The 22,450-nt window shown below is 34.0% G+C and overlaps 1 protein-coding gene across 1 annotated transcript; it reads right to left on the bottom strand.

Annotated features, from left to right (window-relative positions):
- Window positions 1–578: 578 nt before the first annotated feature.
- Window positions 579–5,415, bottom strand: LOC145165582 (uncharacterized). Its single transcript, XM_079084331.1, has 4 exons — window positions 5,146–5,415; window positions 4,429–4,551; window positions 3,278–3,397; window positions 579–818 (listed from the first exon to the last, which is right to left on the bottom strand). The coding sequence occupies exons 1-4, from the start codon at window positions 5,180–5,182 to the stop codon at window positions 754–756; spliced, it is 345 nt and encodes a 114-aa protein (XP_078940457.1). The 5' UTR covers window positions 5,183–5,415; the 3' UTR covers window positions 579–753.
- Between the last annotated feature and the right edge of the window lie 17,035 nt (window positions 5,416–22,450).

Raw genomic sequence — 22,450 nt, 5'->3', positions numbered from 1 at the left:
GTATCCGTTCAGGAATTATTTTGCTTGCTATGGGGACAATTATATATGGCCTGGGTGGTGTACTAAAACTCTAAAATGGTTTCTTGTTTTTGGAAAAAAAAAAAAAAAACAAAACTGAATTTTTGGGTTAAAATGAACTGAATCCTAGTACTGTTAGTTTTCTTAATTCCATTCGGCTGTGTCGTTAAAAATTTCTAGAATGATAGTATTTTGAAAAGCAGCAAATATATTTTTTTTTTCATATTTTCATGGATTTTGCCATTTTGGTTTCATTAAATCCATGTACCTGTTTTGTATTGAAAAACCGGAAATTAATTCAATTGAAGCTAAAAATCAAACAAAACGGAATTAGACACCATTTTTTTTTCGTTCGTATCAAGGCAAAAACAAGCCCAGGTGGATGCATTAAGCATCTATGATTACTATTTTGATAAGCATGATCTAACTTGTAACTGGCTTGATGTGGGGACATTGTGGTTTGTGATTTACCTTCTGCATGTTGACGTGGACGTTAATGATGACATTTACGGATATACCCTTTATTGTGATCTAAACTTTGAAGAAAGGAAAACAAGAAATGGAAAACAAGTGTTACATACCACAACTTCTACTTAAAATATCCACATCTTGTAGAAGTTGAAGATCAACTAGCAACCGAGTGTTTGTGTCACAAAATATGTTGAAAAAGGGTCACGAATAAAACTAAAAAATATACATGTTTTTTGGTCCTTGAAAATGGAAGAAAACAGTGTCTCAACTTCCACGAACCAAATTTGTTGGCTCGCTCAGAACGTACTTTGGCAACTCGTACTTTGCACCTGTGAAAGGGGGAAAATGTAAATAAATATCTTAGATACATGGGGTTGAAAAAAATGTAAATATTCTAAAAACAATGGGTTGAGGAATTAAAGATCCTAATTACAAGATTGAGAAACTTGACAGCCAAAAATGTAAATATTTTAAATACAAGATTTTGAGGAACTTCAAAGGTAAAAATGTATTTTGAACAAAAGAAGTTGATGTACTTAATTGGTAAAAAGCAAAAAAAAGAATACATACTCTAAATACAAGGGGTTGGACAACTTGAAAGGTTAAAAGTATTCCAAATACAAGGGATTAATGAACATAAAAGGTAAAAAAATAATAATAATAATAAGTGTAAATCTTCCAAACACAAGGAGTTGAGAAACTTGAAAGGTAAAAATGTGTAAATATTCTAAATACAAGGGTTTGGGCAATCTAAAGTCCTAAAGGTAAAGAGTATAGATATTTTTAATAAAATGAAAAGGAAAAATAAAAATGATTGTTCTAAGGGATAATGACTGAAAAGGGTAATCTATTATTTGTTTTGTACATATTTTGTCACTGACTTATTTTTTTTGTCTATATTTTCTCATTGAACTTGTTAAACCGTTTAAAAAACATCCTTATAACCTGTAATAGTAGGTTTAGCCGGTTTCCGGCATATTTGACTGCTCCGGCAAAGCTCCGGTCATATTCTCCGGTGAACATGATTTTCCTGCCGAACTCAAGAACTCGAGTTTGTTCTCTCCTTATGTCTCTTTGTTAGATCTAAACAAATTTTGAACATAAACCCATGTGGGTGTTCGATTTTGAAACTGAAGAACACAAACCCGAAAATCAATTCTTCATCTTCATCTTCTTGTGTTCAAACTCAAGAACACACATCACAATTTCTCACTCAAAAAACGATTTTTGAAATGTGTGTGTATGTTAGATCAGAACACGAACCAATATCTTCAAAAATCGAACATGAAATTGCTTCTGGGGTATTAACACAAATCATATATATTCCAGATTCAAGTTCATCTTCAAACTCAATTTTTGGGTTTGAAAACCCTAACTCAAGTTCATCTTTAAGCTCGTCTGACCTTCAAGAACTCTTCAGATCTTCAAGCTCGATTTTGAGAAAACCTCCACATGTGAGTCTGTTCATCTTCAAGGAACCTAAAACACACAAACTCAATTTCTTCTTTGTTCTTGGAAATCGATTTCTGGGTTTGAAAACCCTAACTCGACTTAGGGTTGTTCTTGAGTTTGATTTTTCGTCTTTATGTACTGGAATACCAAACCAATCCTCGAGTTTGTAAGCTTCAAACAAATCGAAGGTGTGTGTATGTGTGCTCATCACGTGTGTGTATTCATCTTCATATGTGTTCGATTTCTGAAAAAAATAACTACCCCAAGTCTGAGTTTGTGAGCATAATGTGGAAAGAATTCGAATTGTAGATGGATTCTTCTAAAATAAACTCGAAATCTAGAGTTTTTTGGATGAATTTGTTCATATGTGTTTCAGATCTTTATCTAGTTCATCAGGGTTGTTCATCGTGTTCTTGAGAGATTCTTCATATTTGAGTGTGTGTGTTTGTTCAGAACACGAACCAGATCTGGATGTGTGTATGATTTCGTTTTTTGACAGATTTTCCATAAATGATTTATCAGATTTGATAAATGATTTATCAGATTCTTCATATTTGAGTGTGTGTATATGTGGGTTAGATCAGAACACGATCCTAGGCTCAAGAAATTGTTTCAGGTTTGCTTAAGAAGACTATGGCCAGAGGTTGAAGACGATGAACAGTGATCTGATGGAAAATCATGAATGTCGGAGTTTTTGAGGTCGTCGGAAAAATCAGGAACGCCGGAGAAGATGACCGGAGCTGTCAAATACGCCGCAAACAGGCTAAACCTCCGATAGCAGGTCAAAAGGATGTTTTTTGAACAGTTCAACAAGTTCAATGGGAAAATGTGGACAAAAAAAAAACTCAGTGACTTAATGTGTACAAATCAAAGAATATGTTACCCTTTTAAGTCATTATCCCTTGTTCTAAATACGGAACCTGAAGGTCAAAAAAGTGTAAATTCTAAATACCAATACCCCCGATTAATCAAGAAAGGGCAAAAGGGTAAAATCAGTATTTTATTCCTTTTGTTTATGGAGAGACTAGCCTCTCTAGCTAAGTCTTGAGCAATCAAAGATGTGATTCTGTTTTGATTTTCATTGTTTGCGTCTTTATTTAAGCAAGTTCTAACAAGGTCATAGCAATTGGTATCTAGAACCGATGAAAAAAAAAGTTGCATTAAAATATGGGTTAAATAAAACCAGGAAAAGTTACAATGGTAAAACCATAAAATTTAAAGAGAATATCCCATATTCTAAATACGGAAATTAATTAGAAAAAAGTGATTTAAAAAAAAAAAAAAAAAAGTACAAGAGACAAGAGTTAAGGGACTTTATAGGTAAATGAAGGAATACCTCTTTCATCATAACATATGGTCAGATCAGGCTTTTGAACGATAATGCCTGCACTATCCACTATCGTTTGTGCCAGGGATAAATCAGCTTCTGCAGCAGCTCGAAGGGCGTCCCAAATCTCTGACAATTAATCATGTTATTAACTTATCCATATCCCTTTTTACATCATCCACAATATAAATATAATACCTTTTTGGTGGAGATTTTTCATGAAAAACTTCAAATAATAAATTCCAGCTTTTTCAATTTGCTTATTTATAAGGCCCTGTCTATTTACAATTTGTTGAAAACCTACAAGACTTACCAAATCCAAGCTTTTGGCAAGAGCTTGTTGATTAACAAGTTCACTGAAATTCTTTGGTTTGAAAAAAATTCTTCCAATAGATTTTTCAATTTTCAAGAGCTTGTTAATTATTTTATGTAATGACTAAGACAGTATACTATAAGAAACAACCATTTATTTTGGCAAAGAACAAAATACACAAAATTATTTTCTTTATGATTATTATGGTACTATTTCAATAAAACATAATAATTCACCAGCTAAAACAGTAAAATGCTGAAAATAGTAAAAAAGATTTAATCATCATAGAAAATAATTAGTGGTGTTAAATGGATAAAATTGTGAAAGTAGGTTGTGTTTTTTTGTAATTCTCCAGTAAAGATACCACATCTAAAATGTATACATGATCAAAGAGTCGAGAAAACGTGTATCCCATCATTAAAATAACTTCTATTTTGGCATACGAAAACAGTCTAAATTTAAACCTGAAAAAAGATGATTCTTTAGACTTGTTTACAGAAAGATCTGTCCTCTAGGCACCAAATTTATTGCAAAGGAGCAATTTCCTTTTGACTTAATGTAGACATGACTTAATTGATGTAAGCTATATGTAAATGTTTTTTTTTTTTTTTTTCTTTTCTTAATACAAAAACATGGACTTGATAAAGAAAGTCAGGGATACGAGGTTTTCCTAAAGTCCTAACATTTTACAAATTTGTGTTCATTTATTAATTTCCCAATACTGCGTCTATTTGAGAACTGCGTTTATTTTCTCAAATATTTTTAAACGATCATTTATCCACACTACAATTAATAGATAAAAATAAACAGGGTGTATACAGTAAGTAGAAAAAAGAAAAAAGATAACCTTTTCGGCCACCATAATGTGGAGCGGTATCCCAGAACTCATCACGCATCCGCTTCAGCTGCTCCCCTGTTATTGGTTCAGTATGCTTCCATGGCTTCAGTTTAATTATCTTCTTAACAGCTTCTGAAACAATGAAAGATGAAAAGTGTTTGACTATTATTCAAATATGCAACCAATATTTCTATAATGACAAAATAATCAAATGTTGTAAACCAATGATACGTAATGATAACAATGCAAATTTAACCATAAACTTTGCCTAATAAAGGATTGATACAATTTAAAAACATAAGGAAATAGGGGCTTAAGAACCTAGCACAAATAGAACTTAGAATAACCAAAACTTCATCATAATCTGGCATTGTGACAGAATCTTCAATGGCAAATTAACCATTTGGTTCAAAATTTTCAAAAGAAAACAAGAAATTTTTTAAAAGCCCAAGCCAATAATTCAAAAAAATAATCATATAGATCAGTAGCTAAACTAAGAACATTCGTTAGCCACACAAAAAGACTCAAATATCAATCCGATCAAATTAAGCCATTTCAACACCCCATTAAGTCAAAGCACGACATGAATGGCTACAAAATCGATTTCAATTAATAACGTAACACCTATATCACGGTTACCAATCATTTTCACAGAAAAAAGCATCTTTGAAAAAATCAAAATAATTTCAGAAAACCGAATAGGATCCTGGAAATCGGAGAGTTTACCGTCGCCGTTGGCACTCGTCGATCCGGAACAACCCATGATGACAGCTCCGGCGATCCGTCCTGGTAAATATGACCGGTGATCGAAGTTATTTGAAACGGGGTTTGCTTGTAAACAACCCACAAAGTTCTTCAAACGAATATCGAATTTTTTATTAGAAAATCTGTGTTTCGTGAGGAATAATGAGGTAATGATTGCTGTAAACAGCAGCGCGGGAGGGAAGGGAGGGGCAGATGGGAGTCCACTTTGTTTCCCCGCATTGAAATTCCAACTGGAGTTGTTGCTTTATCAGAATAAATAAAATACAATTGGAATAATAAATATTAATATATTATATTTAATAAATTAAGAGGTTCCTGCCTTATGCAATTGCACAAATTACAAAATAAAATGTAGAGTAAAGCACATAATTAATTATATGATTTAATATTTATTTTTCAAATAAACTAAATTATAATTTTTTATCAGAATACTGTTTAAAAAATGGTTTGTTAGGATAATTAATTTTTGTTTTGTTTTACACATGTATGCAACAAATTTATTGGAGTGTTCACATATTACCATTATAATCGGTTGTAACAAGTTACAACTTTCGTGAGATATACGTGACAAAGATAATTACCAAGGGTAATGAACTATTGGTTTTATTCATATTTAGGCAATTTTTTTTGTTCACATTCGACCATCTAATTTATTAAAGTTCATATAATACCATATAATATCATTATTTCAGAAATTTAAATTGGTCACCAACTATTACCCTTAATATACTAATACCAACACAAAAAAATCTTAATATACATCCAATAAGAAAACACAATCAACCAACTAGTACATAGTAGTATATAAAATCAATCATCTAAAATATGCTAGTGTAACTTTATGATTTTAACTATGTAAGCATTAGGTCTAAAAAGTTTACGATTTTAAAGGAAATACCTTAGTGTACTTAGAACAATGTTTTAAAAACTATTTTTCCGGTTCGAACGTTGATGTGTACAAATTATACCTATCTAGCTTTAAATTTATAAACCTAACTTTTTGTTTACTAATGCACCTATAAGCAGTGTACCCAGTCAGTTTATAGTATAATAAGTAGTAAGTTGGGTATCGAACTCAGAGAATAGATTTAGCTAATAATTTAACTACTAAAAATTAATCTAAAAACAATTAACTAAAGTGAGGGGTTTTTATCTGATTTTGCAAGTTCATATTAACTTAAAACTAAACAAACACTTAACTAAAAGCGAATGTTATCAAGATATTAAAAACACTTTCGTTTAGTCTCGAATCCACCTTCTTATGGTTAGTTCTTATTTATGGATTAATAAAGTTGTTTACCAAATTATATATAATTAGCAGTCTTGATCCGATCTACTAATATTTTTACAAATTCATGAACTACTATGTAATGATCATACACAAGCAAACATATAATTGATTATTAATGATGATTGAGCTATGTAAGATATATCTAAGATAATTGTCTATGATCAAGACAATTAATTAAACACAATTATGATCAAATTATATTCTCCAACATAGCTAAAGTTGTTACCTTTATCACTTAATCTAAGATGTCATTAATCCTAGCTCTAGCAATTTAATGATCATAAACTACTAGGTAAACAAGTTCATGTAATTCAAATGGTCAGTAAACTACACTTAACTTGAATCAAAGCAACAAAGATGTAAACTTTAACATGCTAGGTAATGATAATCAAACACATGCATAAACCAAATGCATATAATCCATAAAATAAGAAACTAACTCATAGTTTTAGGTTTCATCTAACTAAATGAAAGTCTACTAAATTAGCTACTCATGACAGAAGGTAAACACACTAAATCATAAGAATTCAACATGATTGAATTAATGAAAACTGAATGCGATGTATGATCTTCTAATCTTCAATCTCGAATCGTTCTCTCTTCCAAGGGTTGTTTTTTGCTCTCCTCTGAATTTTGAATTCGACTATAACTCCAGGAAATTAGATCCAACAACCTTAACTCGAATGTGTAAAGGAGTATTTATAGTTTCCTAAAATCGTATCTTACGTCGTGAGAATTAGGATCTCACATCATGAGTTCAGTATAAATCCGTGTCTGACAAGGAAACTGCATTCCGCGTATACATCTTCTAGAATGATCAAGCTCACATCGTGAGTTTTGTCTTTACACGAACGTCGCAGATTTTCTTACAAACACGACATGTTACTCTATTGCCACGCCGTAGGAAGTGTCTTTGCTTGATTTTTCTTCCTTTTTAAGTTCCATTAAGCTCCCGTTTAAGCTCCAGTCCTTCCAAGCTCCAATATTTGCCACTTCTGGTCCTTTTTCTTCAATAATGTCCTTTTTAGCTACAAAATAGAATTTAAACATTATAAGTACCAAATATCTTCATTATTAACTAAAATGTAGCATAAATGTATTAGAATAATTTTGTACGACACTCATTTTTGCAACCTTCCGAATCTATCCTCAGAAATCTTTCTTAACTTTAAGGTATTTTTGGTTAAACATCCCAAGCATACATATGTTCTAGAAAGAATTACAACTTTGATACCACATCGGAGCTCCTTGAATTCATCTCTTCTTTGATATTTGCTCTTTGATTTCTTTGAATTCAACCCCTTTTTGTTTGACTTTTGGTATTAACTTTTGATTCTTCATAATTTTGATCCTTTTATCTTCATACTTTGTTAGCTCCAAAATTCTTTCAACTTTTGTAACTTTCTCTCTCTTTATATATATATATATATATATATATATATATATATATATATATATATATATATATATATATATATATATATATATATATATATATAAACTTTTTTCGCTCAATCCTACATGTTTAAGCAAGAGAGCTTAACTTCAAGCTTTATTGGTTAGAGATATTAGTCTAAGTGCAATAACTACATAAGCTCTCCTGGATGGATTTCAGGTACACGCTGCAAAACTCTTTACATCGTACAAACAACTAGATTACCTTTCATATCTCATGAATTTTCACTAGAACTAGGAAGCCACACATATACAATAACATATATTGGCTCAATTAAACATTTAAGCTCGCATTGGATCGTCCCATGCAAAACTAGCAACTTAAGTTTTTTAATTATCACTAGATTTTAAGTTAAACCATTTTAAAATTTTCATAAATTTTTAAAGTTTCCTAATCTAGAAAAATTTCAATTTGTAAACTTAAATTCATTTTTCAACCCCCTACCCCACACTTATTTCATACAATGCACTCATTGTATCCATAAAACTATAAAAAAAATAAAAAGGGAGAAAAAGGAACATGCCTATGTTGGATCGATCAGCGATCATTTTCATCGATGACATTCTGGTATATTCGAAGACTAGGGAATAGCATGAGGAGCATTTACGAGAGGTTCTTTGTGACAACCTGTAAATTTCTATCTTGAAAAGTCAATCCAATCAACCAAAAGTCAGACTTAATTCTATTGCCTTTTAGCATTGTTAAGGGTTATTCTAATGAGTTCTAAGCCTAGTACACTTAAGGATTGAGTGTTTTGAAGTATTATCTCGAGATCAGAACGCTGCATCCGAACCAGAAAATCCAACACTTGAGGTTCACGGCCATAAACCATGTTCACGACCGTGAACACTCTTCTAGCTGTGAACCCTTAGCATATATAGGAGTTTTTGCCATTTTTCCTTCACTTCTTCTCCTCTTGGACGTGAACTACCATTTCTCTCTCAAGTATCATCAAGTGAAAGCTCTCATTTCACTCCCAAAACATAAGCATCTCATCCTTTACTTGTTCATGCTTAACAACCCCTTTGTTCTAGCCTTGATTCATCACCTTTCATCACCATCTTCAAGATCTTCAAGATATTGAAGGGTTTACGGCCGTAAACCCTTCATGAGGGCCGTAAACCCTTCAAAGGATCTTGGGCCGTGAACCATTGTAAGACCGTGAGCCCTCCCATGGCCGTGAACCCTTCAACCATGGCCGTAAACCCTTCTTAAGGCCAAGCTTGGGCTGTAAACACTTCAAGCATCCTTGGCCGTGAACACTTCTTAGCCGTAAACACTTCCTAGTGTGGCCGTGAACTCCCTTCAATCAATCACATGTGATTATAATACTTTGTTGCAAGTGTTTCCTAGTCCCTAAGGTTGTTTCCCTTACATGTTAGTTGTTATATACACTAATTATATACATATATGTATCAATATATGTCAATTAGGACTCGTTTGTGCCTCGGGACTTCATTCGTGGAACTTCTCATCCTTACTCGAATCTTCAATTGAATCACCCACATAAGGTGAGTTCATACCCCTATAATCAATCTTTTAAATTTTTTTAAAGCTTTTAAGGGGGGGGGGGGGAATACAAGTTGAACACAATGATATTGTGTAAATGTTTATCTGTGATAACCATCACATTAAAGGATTTCTTATGCTCTTATAAGTGATCAAATCAATTCAAAAACTCTTTTAAGTTATGTGACTTTGTTGTTTATAAAACTCTGTTTTTAAAGTACAAGCATAACTCAGTAGAAAATCGAGTCTTTTCTACAAATCAGGGACAGTACAAAACAAACATACTAGTAAACTATAATAGGTATAGTTTAGGGGTTCAGAACATACTATAACTAGAACAGGAATGAACATACAATAACAAGAACAGAAAGGAATATACTATAACAAGAACAGAAGGAACATACGATAAGAAGAACAAGATAACAATAATGTGAAACCACTACTTCACGACGTAGCAATATACTTGTTATGCCGCGTTTTGTAACCAGAGTCTCCTAGAGGGAGAGCGGACATCAGGACTGACAATCCCGCATCCCGACTATTCGCTATAGTTTGGCCGGCAGGCCAAGGAGTGACAAATGTCACATCAGTTTCGGCGCCAGTAGGTCGTCGTGTTAAACACTCGTCAATCAATATGGTTATAACCACCTCACAATTTAACCTTAATTAACAAACTGGTTTTAAGGTAGTTAGTGTTCAGTACTTAGTTTATACAACATTATTGTACACTTTCATTTTCCCATTACATTCATATAGTGATCGTCTCACATAAAAGGTAATGCAAACTATTTTCTAGCAAAGATAGTCTTAAACTTGGGAAAACTTACATCATTACAAAATACAAACAAAACAGTCAAGTCTTAGTGCATTCAGCTAGAAGGGGGCCTATAATGCTAACTTTATGATTCCTTGGTAGATACATCAGGGATATATATTAATCAGGTCCGGCAGACAGTAGAATGTGTGCTTTCCGCTTCATTTCTTGTTCCTTGTTTGGTTGTGGGCTTAGAGCAGATTCACCTAGCCTACTATCTATTCGATCTTAGCTATATATATATATATATATATATATATATATATATATATATATATATATATATATATATATATATATATATATATATCCCGTATACACCAAGTAATCATAAGGAGTATCAGGTATGGGTCAGGTCATAACATACAAACTCAGTATATCGTTTTCTAGTACAAAAACATACTTTTCAGATAGAACATTTAGTAGGCTAAACTAGAAACTTATCAGTAAAAGGGTTTAATTCATTTTATTAAACTAGTATAACTTAAAGGACCGTTAGTGGTTAATTCTATAATACCTTAGTTTATACATCAGAGTTATATATAATTAATATCTGATAGGCAGTTGGATGTGTGCTTTCCGCCTTACTTCATGTTCCTTGTTTGGTTGTGGGCTTAGGGCAGATTCACCCATTTAACTGTCCGTTCGATATTAGATTATATATAGCTAGTATAAACTAAGTAATTATAGAAGGAACTATTGTGGTTACCATTTTCACTAAAGGAAATATATGATTTTCTTAAAGAATGTTTTCATCAAATATAAAGAACTATTACAGTTAACTCTGTAAGTACCAAATGAATACGCCAGGGTTATATACAGTAAAGATCTAACAAGCAATGGGATGTGTGACTTCCGCCCCATTCCCTGTTCCTTGTTTGGTTGTGGGCTTAGGGCAGATTCACACAATCGATTGTCTGTTTACTCTAAATTGTATATAACTTGTATCCATTTAGTACTCATAGAAGGAATTGTAGAGTCATTTTTACTTTCATTCATCATATCAGAAAATATAGGATTTTCTGGAGGAACAGGCGAACTTTTCTAAAAAGAACTTACAACTTACTTTTCATCACTTAAATACTTATGAACTCACCAGCTTAAATGCTGATCTACTCTTTAAAAATAACTTGTATTCTCAGGAAACTAATAGACAGGTGCGCACACTGGGATTCAGAAGATGGAGCATAGTAGCTTTATGTCTTGTTTTGTTATTTACTTTTGGAGTCACTCTTATGTGAATCACATACTTTGTAAACACTTTCATATTAATGAAATGGTTGTTTGTTACTTTGATTACTATGATGCATGTGTTGTGATACTAAACATGAAGTCCTCCGCCCCCGAACGTTTCCGCCGTTCCGATTTGGGGGTGTGACAGATTGGTATCAGAGCATTGTTTATAGTGAACTAAATATATCAACCTATAAAAGATATACAACTATAAATGCAATGGGGCCGAAGTGCTCTGACTAAAAGTATATTTTAAAAATATAACAATATTTTATAAAAGTATACATACATGCTTATACATATATACATACTAGAATAAGTATCACAAGTAGAACATAACAGAAGTATTTAAAGGTTGGACACAGCGGTCAAACCTTGACAGTTATGTAATCATATCTGGGATCAATATAGCTTGATCAACTATATTCATTTGAGATATGACCGACATGTGTTTGGGAGTGATGTGGTGTTGCAACAGTCTTAAAACTTACCTAACTCTATTCAAGGGATTTCTAGATCAGAACATAAAGTTAAAATACTATAGGAGTATTTTATGATACTATAAGACAACAACAAGTTTAAAACATACCAAGTTCATTACATTAAAATACTATAGGAGTATTTTAGGCACTATAAATAACATATGTGAAAATTTAAAAGACCCTTCTGGTAGGTCTATCATTCCGGAGTGTATACTTCCAAGGTTTTATATAATTGAGATTTTATAGACTTAGAATTTGTGATCTATGTTACACTTCCTGTTCCTTGTTTGGTTGTGGTTTTGGAGTAGGATCACTTATTCGAAGGTCTATTTAATCTTAAATTATATACAACTTGTATACATTGCTCAATTATAGGAGGACCCAGTAAGGATCATCCCATAAAGTTACACTTAATATCATAGATTCATTAGACACTTCCATTATCGCATGACAAACCCAGATAGATGTACCCACTCCATCATAGCAGTCCATAGAGGAGTCAAGGAGGAACAAAAAGAGATTCAATAGAAGTTTTACAAGGAGGGATCACCCGAAGAAACCAAAACGTCCTATGCGTCACCCTAATAAATAATAACCTTAATTGACTTAGTGAGCTAGTGAATACACTACTCACACTATGTGTTAGGATTATTTCTTTTTCGTGCAGCCAGTAACAGTTATTCAATTCACCGAGATTCATTCGAGGATAGCCACTTCGGTTTCATAAAGTTTATTTTATATAGACTCCCTTATGAATTGTTTCCAGAACCCTATGAAAGTCAGAACCAGATACACTCAGAACTAGGATAACTTTGTCATTCAGCTTTCGACTTATAACCACTGCTATAGACTTATTTCCATCTCATCTTTGTATTATTTTTAGGAAAAGATGCCTCGCGATAGACCTGTAAGGCACGTAGTCAATAGCACAACAGAGAATCCACCACCACAATTCGATCCTGATGCTCTCCAAGCAACGATAGAAGCCGCAGTAATAGCTGCTCTAACTCACATCCGCGAAAGTGGTACCAGTGGAACTGGTAGCGGTACCCACTTAACCAACCCCGGAGTTTCCCACGGACACCCATGGGGGTGTTCATATAAGGACTTCATGAACTGCAAACCCAAATCCTTTAATGGAAATGGGGGAGTCATTGCTCTGATGCGATGGTTCGAGAAAACAGATTCGGTATTCGAAATATGTCTGTGCCCAGACGGGAGCAAAGTAAAGTTTGCTGCCTGCACCTTCTCCGACATAGCCCTAATATGGTGGAATAGCCATGTTAAGTCACTGACCCTATCGGTGGCTAACTCGATAGGTTGGGAGAACCTAAAAGAGATGATATTAGAAGAATACTGCCCAAGAGGCGAAGTTTAAAAGCTGGAACAAGAACTATGGGAGCACACCATGGTCGGCTCAGACATAGTAACCTACACTGACAGGTTTAGCGACTTGGCAGCACTGTGCCCCGGGATGGTTACCCCGGAGAGTAAGAAGATAGAAAAGTACATCTGGGGGTTAGACTTTGATAATTAATGTTTTTGGAAACTAAAAGGGTATTAATTATTGAAGATTAAATATTAAAAATACTAAATGAATTTGTTATAATTTTGTAGTTAAATAATCCATTTTCATGAATTGTCATTTTCTTTAATGACTTAATGAAACGATAACATTCAATAGATACAACTTCAATGAATGGGTTCATGTATTAAGAGACAATCTCGTGAGAGATATGAAATTATATACACTTAAAGGTCCTAGTCCTAAACTATTTGCTTTGAGCAATAAACCTGAAAATGATACCTAGTAAAGGCATCACTGTGATGCTAAAGATGCTTCTAAGATCAAGCTACGAATAGTTATTCATGACTTCTAGGAAGTCTTGGATAAATTAAACATATATATGATGATATGGCAGGTCAAGTAATATTCCAAAAAAAAATACAGGGATATTTTATTTAAATCTAGTTTAAACAATGGAATAATGCAAGGCTAAAAGAGTCACCTAGTGTGATCCAGGAGGCCCATATTTTATGGACTGAACATCTTTAAGCCCAAGAAATCTACTAAAGCCCACTTAGATGGATCTTGTTTCTTTTGTGAAGAATCTGGACACTTGAAGAGGATGTACTCCTCTTATTTTGGAAAGAAAGTCTAGAAGAGACTAGTACTTCTTATATCTACTAGATAGAACTCATACTTTTCATATAACACTTAGGTACTTGGTACTTAAATATTAATCTAATATTTGTAAATGGCTTGCAGATTTTCAATGAAGAGTAACCAGCTGAGCACAACCAAGTTGGAACTACACTCTCATAGTTTAGTTTATTATTTATGCTTAGAACATAAATTACTTGTAATGTAAAATAATATTTGTTTTGGAACAATGAATGTTTCAATTTAGCATGTCTAAATTTATGTCTCAGTTATTTTGTTCAAATGTATGATCATTTACTTAATCGTTTTTCATAACCATAATATTCATATACTAAAATGATTAACTTCTATTTATGAGACTAGATCTTTGTAAATTAGATATCAACATTTTCATAAACAAAATCAAGGTCTATATACAAGCAATTTTGACTTAAACTTGTTTTAAATCAAACTTATATTTGACATTGTTATCTTTATTATATAAATGACATTCACATATTCCAACCTCAAGAAATGGATCTTTGAAGGAAAATAATGTAGTTTATTTGACATATGTGAATATTATTTATATGTAAAGGATTCCTAAATATATTTTCACTAAGGTGTAGAGAAAATAATTAACGAACTATATTAACAACTATAGTAGTTTTAATTATATTTTACGGGGTAAAGCATAATTGTGAAATCTTTGTTCAAGGTTTCAAAAGTTGAGATACAAACCGGTAAAAACCATCTAAGGCCTTAATGATAATAAATGGTGAATTAAATCTTACTTGGTATGAGTTACTTTCTAATCAGTAGAAATATCCTCCTTTAATCTTTTTGGGATAATGATTTAATCACTATTAATTGTATCTTGAATACAATACCAACTAACAAGTAGATTAAACACTTTATAAGATTTAGTATGGAAAGACTCCATCCTCATCTTACTTAATTTTTTGTGGATTTGAAGCCAAGGTCTATATACAAGCAATTTTGACTTAAACTTATTTTAAATCAAACTTATATTTGACATTGTTATCTTTATTATATAAATGACATTCACATATTCCAACCTCAAGAAATGGATCTTTGAAGGAAAATAATGTAGTTTATTTGACATATGTGACTATTATTTATATGTAAAGGATTCCTAAATATATTTTCACTAAGGTGTAGAGAAAGTAATTAATGAACTATACACCTTGGTGTATGACTTCCTTTCTGATGAATGTCTGAGATTAAGCACAAGATACCAAGTCAACTTTATTAACAACTATAGTAGTTTTAATTATATTTTACGGGGTAAAGCATAATTGTGAAATCTTTGTTCAAGGTTTCAAAAGTTGAGATACAAACCGGTAAAAACCATCTAAGGCCTTAATGATAATAAATGGTGAATTAAATCTTACTTGGTATGATTTACTTTCTAATCAGTAGAAATATCATCCTTTAATCTTTTTGGGATAATAATTTAATCACTATTAATTGTATCTTGAATACAATACCAACTAACAAGTAGATTAAACACTTTATAAGATTTAGTATGGAAAGACTCCATCCTCATCTTACTTAATTTTTTGTGGATTTGAAGCCAATGTTGGACTAAAGCTTCTAAACCTAAAATCTACTAAATACATATTTGTGTAATACTCTAAATATAGCTTAGATTATTATATGCAAACCCACCAAGAAAAAGTTCTCTTATTCTTGTGAAAAATAAGTTGGTAGAAAGCAAACTTCTAATGACAAAGCAAGTGGAAGGTACATGGAACTTGAAGTAGCTCAAGAACCATAACCTTATGTAGTAATAGTTGACACTAGTTTTAACAGGGATTGTTAAACTTGAATAATAGCTATTCACAAACACAAATTGTTCGCATTAATGGTAGAAATCATCTATGACTTGAGAAATGTGGAATCTCTCATTCATGAGCTTTTATTATTGGTTTCTGGAAAATCCATCAAATACCAAGATGCTATGTCAGATCTCGAATCTGATAAATGACTTAGAGTCATGAACATGATATGTAATCCATGTATGAGAATCAAGTATGGGCTTGATTAAAATTTATCCCTATATAAAGGCTAGAAGGAGTAAATAATTCTTCTATAAAGAATAAATTACATGGATAACCATACACATTTAAAGCAAGACTTGTTAAAAAAGGATTTTCTCATACTCATGTCATTGACTATGGTCCTCATCATACTCATGACATTGACTGTGATCAAACCTTTTTCACAAGTAGCTATGACTAGATCAATAAGGATATTGTTTACTATAAATTCATATCCTTAATACCAGATATAATAAATAGATTTCAAGAAAGACCGCTTTTTCTTAATAGAAATATACTAGAAGATATCTATATAGATTAGCCTGGAGGTTTTCTTAATCTGTCACACCCCAAAACCGAGAACGGCGGAAACGTTCTGAGGCGGAGGACGTCATGTAATGTATCACAACAATGTAAAGTAGTAAACAAGCAACAACATCATCCATTGCATTAATAGTATAATTTTAAATACAAGTGTGTTCTTTCATAGAATAAAACAATATAACGAATATTCAAAATAAAAGACGAGTCTTGACTGCTCCGTCTTCACAAAACCTGATCGTCGTACCTGTCTATTGGTGACCTGAGAATACAAGTTATTTTGAAAGCATAGATCAGCATAAAGCTGGTGAATTCATAAGTATTTAATGTCATTATTTATATAAGTACCAATGAAAAAGTTTATAAGTAATTGTAAACGTTTGACTTCCTAGAAAATCCCATATTTCCTACTAGTATAAAAAGGAGTCATCTATTGAGACCTGAATGAAAGTACGTAAGTAGTCTTCTAATGAGACCCGCTGTAAGTAGGTAGTCTTCTCACGAGACTCGCTGTAAGTAAGTAGTCTTCTCACGAGACCCGCTGTAAGTAAGTAGTCTTCTCACGAGACCCGCTGTAAGTAAGTAATAATGTGATTGATAGTCCCCATTCTAAAAGTTCTCCATATAAGAGATTCTGGGAACTAAAGGTGACTTCCGCAACGAATTGCTAGGTCTAATAATCCACATTAATGTTACGAAAACCTATATATACCCAACACTATACCTATAATAGCTTACTAGGAATTATATATATATATATATATATATATATATATATATATATATATATATATATATATATATATGAATATATGAACGTATACCTTTGCTACCCAAAGGTACTGAACTTACTGATTAGAACCATTATATCTACATATGTATACATAATATATAAGTAATATTTAGACGACCTTCGGACAACTAACCGATACCTTAAGTACACATCCAAACAAGGAAAAGGAAATAAAGCGAGTTAGCAGTTCTAAGTCCTTTAAACATTATTTATATAACTATACATATCTAGACATGCTTTTAACAATTGTACTAAGAATAGTAAATAGTATCTCCTAACTATACCTATTATAGTTACTAGTAATGTATGTGAATATCCGAAAGTATGCCTTTGCTACCCAAAGGTACTGAATTGACTGATAGAACTTTTATGTCTATTTATGTATACATAATATATAACTAATATTTAGACGACATTTGGACAACTAACCAATACCTTAAGTACACATTCAAACAAGGAAAAGGAATTAAAGCAAGCTAGCAGTCCTAAGTCCTTTAAACATTACTTACATAACTATACATATATAGGCATGCAATTGACAATTTAAAAGTATAAAAGAAGTATTGGTAAAACCTTTGAAAAGTTTAATAAATAAGAATCGATGACTTGATGTCATTTTATAAAATGATTTGAAAGCAGTTTGTTTGATAAGAACATTTTAAAGTATAAGAAATCATTTTGAAGTAGTATACTGAGTAAAACAGCTAAAAACGTAGTAAATCTATAGTTTGATAGTTATTAATCACATGTGATTGATGTAATAACTATCATGATTCAACTTGTACCCCCCCCATAAAAGTATTTAAAAACATTCAAAAACATTTAAAAGGTTAATTAAGGGGGTATGAACTCACCTGTAGTAGGTGATTGTGGATGAACTGAATGATGTAGGATCCTAAGTGTCAAGTGAAGACTTGTACACACACAATGATCCTAGTTAACATATAATCACATATATGTATCTAATTAGTCATAAAACAACTAATTAACCAAGTTTAAGACATCCTAAGACATGTAAAACACTTGATAAGTGCTATAAGTCATAAGGATTGCATCTAAGGGTGGTAGGACCTTGCTATTGTGTTTGGGTTTCAAGGGTAAACTCCCTTGGAGTTTACGGTTTTGTGACCATAACTCCTTGAGTTTACGGTTTTGTGACCATAACTCCTTGAGTTTACGGTCGTAAACCCATGAGTTTACGGCCGTAAACTCATGGTTCTTTTACCATGATGGGTTTTGAAGCTTTACAAGTCCTAAGAAGCATTACTTGAAGTATAAGCCTTTGGAAGAGATTAGGACACCATTTCACTCCTTTAGGAGTTTACGGTCCTTGGACCATTTGTCATTGGGTTTACGGTCGTAAACCCAAATGATTTATGGTCTTTTGATGTTTTCAAGTACTAAACACATTAAGGAAGGGGTCTAGACTAGTTTCCAAGGCTTAGAAGCAACTAGGGCACACTTTGGCACCTTTAATAGGGTTTACGGTCCAAGGTGTTCTTGGACCGTAAACACCTTTGATCCTTTGTTTCTTGGGTGTTTTCTTGATGTTTAGAAGTATAACAAGCCTTATAACACACTAGGGTAGGAGTACTTACTAGGTAGAAGCTTGAAAAGGTGCTAAAAGTCCAAGAACACTAGTGTGTGTTCTTGGTGAAACTTGAAGATCTACATTTTTGGAATGATTTCACGGATGGAATCATGTAAGATCACTAGATTAAGGTAGATATCAACTTTTTAGGGCTAGAAATACTTACAAAGTTGAAGATCTTGAAGAAAAGTCGATGATACTTGAGAGAGAATTGAGTTTTGGATCTAGAAATTGTGAAAAGTGATAAATAATGACTAAGTGTCATATTTATACCCTCTTTTAGGGTTTACGGCCGTAAACACCTTTGTTTAGGCCGTAAACTCCAAACTCTTGGAGTTTTGGGACATTATTGTTGCACAATAAACCCTAGGGCATCCTCTCTCTTGTTATCTCCTGAAGTACTAATCTTAAAATACTCAAACTTATTCCAAAAAGCTTGAAAATTAGCAAAAACAGTTTTAACTCCTATTGAAGTGAATGGTTGTACATAATAGAAATTTCGGGTTGTCACATCATCCCCCCGTTAGAGGGAATTTCGTCCCTAAATTCAGATTCGAAAGTGAATACTCCTGAATCATGAAAAGAATAGGTACTTCTGTTCCATCTGCATCTCCTGTCCTGATCGATGGGAAGTTCTAAGTTTGGCTTCTAAGTTTATCTGTATGGTAGCTCAATTACTCGTTGTCTGGAGACAGTCTCCGTCCTGAAATTCATTTTAGAACTCATACATGGTTCATCAATCACTGTCTCGGGTATACGAGTCGTATATAATTTAGATTGAAAAGGTAGTCGAATAAATGATTATCCTTTAAGCTCACATCCAAACAAGGAAAAGAAGTTAAAGCGGAATCATCAATTCTAAACCTGTAGAACCTTGATTATATACTACCCTTGCGTATACATTCTTCAGAGATAGATCAACCGTAAGGGTCCTTGTATTGAACTTGACGTACTATACGAGTGGTACTCCGAGGAGGTTTTCTGAGGTTTCTTCAGAAAGTTACGAAACATGAGGCACTCTATGCATAAGTACTTCGGGGTCTGGAATGACGGCTTCGCTAGAAAGGCGATTTCGAGAAAGAGATGTGCACACGAAACTGGTATTGTGCGGATCGAATTGACTCAAGTTGTATGATAATATCGGAATCACTCGGAAATAAAGGCACTAGATTTGATCATAAAGGCGTTACAGGCAACCATGAAAGTGCAACTTTTAACTGAGTTACAGTACTTTAGATTAACTACAAGACTACTGCTGCGAACAAGGTATACTACAAAATACAAGTATACGCAGCATGAGGGTCCCTTAACTGACGGGATCTCGCAAAAGATAAGACTCGAGTTGCACTAGTTTTAAACAGTTTATGAGTCTGTTACAACGAACGCCTTAGATACTTTAACGTGGGTCCGGAGTAGTCTCCCCTGCGGCAGTGATCCTTAGTATCTTCCCGTCTACGTCGGAGTTCTTTTTTATTGGACAATCCTTCTCGAGGTGTCCAATTTCACCGCATTGGTGACATATCTGGCTTGTACTAGCATTGGTGGTGGAAGTGATGTGTTGCGTCGGAGTTATGTGGACGTAGGCGCTTTCATTTTTCTTCCTTTTTGGACAATTCCTTTTAATAGTGTCCAGTCTCACCACAATTATAGCAACCCTGGCTGGCTCTGGTGGTGGGGGTGGTTCCACAGAAACGGGCAATGTGCCCCAGTCTGTTGCAATTGATACATTGCAATACTCAGTAGGCTCCGTTATGATGATAACTACACTTGTTACACTTCGGGAGTGTTCCCTCATATCGCTTGCGTTCTTTTTGGGCTCGACGCTTCCGTTTCTTGAACTCTGAGTTGTTGCTTTGGGTGTTCGCGACTGTTACTATTTGTTGATTTCTCGGATCGTTACCACGATCGGAATTGTCAACCCCTTTGTTAGTCTTGTTTGCATTGCCAGAGCCGAGGTGTGCAAGGACAGCTGTCACGGCAGCTGTTACCGCGGCTTGGAATGTAGCGGCATCGATATGCAGGATAGGGGTTTCGTTGTTCGGCTGACTATTTCCGGATGACGACATGATTCTATAACACGAAATAGAAGGAGTTCGTGAGCTGATATGGTTGAACCTAGATGTATTTCGATCGCTCATGTACAGAATGAAAGTATGTTCTCGAAGGTTTGACCTACATCCCTATGATGCAGTCCTAGTACAGATTAGAAGTAAGTTCATAGAATGGTCTCAAGACGTTTGTCGTCCAAACCGGGGGTACCATTGGTTGGTGAATAACATGATCCAACCTTTGAAAGAGACTTGGGAATGATCCCTGAGCTAAATTACCCTAGTCCAATAACTTGACTAGATGGGGTTTCAGATAGGCTCCAACGATAGTATGATGAAAGTATTTGAATAAAGAGTGACACAGAATTTAGCCGACTGTCCATATCATTGATGTTTAAGATGTAATAAGCTTGGGAAAATTGACCTTGTAGAAGGTCTTACATCATATCCGGAGTAGGAAAGTTTTGGCCGCATAAAGGCCTAACTAAAAGTACTTACAGTACAAGGTAGTTTCATAGAAAAGTGCCACATAGGGCATAGACAGGAAAACGATTCCTTAAAACAAAGAAGGAAAATAAAGCATCTCCTACAGGCGACGATCGTTCCTCTGGTGAACTCTCAGCTCAGCCAGCTGACGTTCCATATCAAGAAGGTGTCTTTCGTACACCCTCTGGCGTACTCGGAGTTCTATGACTTCGGCTCGTGATTCAGCTAGTGCTTGCAGCAGGGCCTCATGGTCTCTCTCAGATCTCTCACGAGTATCTTACAGGCGAATGGTGCGGATGGTATGCATTCTTGCATTGGCATCAACTTCTGCAATACGATGGAGAACCGTCCTGCCCTGAATTTCGTTTCGGGCAACTCTACGGATCAGGATTAGCAGAATTCTATCTGCTGAGCCTCCTTCGCTTATGCTGTAGAAGCTTCGGTCTCCATTGAATGGCATAGGTTGATCCTGCCCTTGGCTCCATGTTTCCAAGCTTTCCACCCACGGAGGCGTCGGGCCTTGAAAAGCCGGACGAGGGTTAGGATTTGGAACAAGAGCCACCGGGGGTAGGTTCTCCACTTCAGGTTCGGAGTCAGAACCATCCGCAAAGCCTTCAGCTTGGTGACCATCCATAGGGATCGGGTGATCGTTTTCTGGTTCTGCTTCAAACCATCCAGCATTGCCTTCGTTTGGAAGGTACGGGTCACCGTGGGGATGGAATCCAGCCATAATATCTACGCGAGAAAGGAGGTATAAGAAGTATTTAATAGACGTACTAACTAAGATAATTATAAGATGATCTTTATTAGTTACTCCAATACTTGTTTAGTGCATACCAGTTATATGTACTCAGGACAGGATAGACCTTCGAATAAGTGACCCTAACTCTAAGCCTACAACCAAACAAGGACAAGAAGTAAAGCAAATATTCACATATTGTAAGTCTATGACGTCCTAGATACATATAATTTTAGTGTATCCACTCAGCAACTATTGACCTACTGATAAAGACCCCTTTAGTTCTCAAATAAGTAA

The sequence above is a fragment of the Lactuca virosa genome, chromosome 1 (genome assembly GCF_052849685.1).
Source record: "Lactuca virosa cultivar CGN04683 chromosome 1, Lactuca_virosa_CGN04683_v6, whole genome shotgun sequence".
Lineage (NCBI taxonomy): Eukaryota > Viridiplantae > Streptophyta > Magnoliopsida > Asterales > Asteraceae > Lactuca > Lactuca virosa.
Note: the sequence above shows the minus strand (reverse complement) of the source record. Positions and strands in the feature narration are given on the sequence as shown.

Excerpts from the sequence above, each read along its gene's own strand:
- LOC145165582 (XM_079084331.1), bottom strand. The coding sequence starts at position 5,182 with ATGGGTTGTTCCGGATCGACGAGTGCCAACGGCGACG. Across the intron at positions 4,552-5,145 it reads GACGAGTGCCAACGGCGACG|AAGCTGTTAAGAAGATAATT; the intron begins GTAAACTCTCCG and ends TCATTGTTTCAG. Across the intron at positions 3,398-4,428 it reads ACATTATGGTGGCCGAAAAG|AGATTTGGGACGCCCTTCGA; the intron begins GTTATCTTTTTT and ends ATTAATTGTCAG.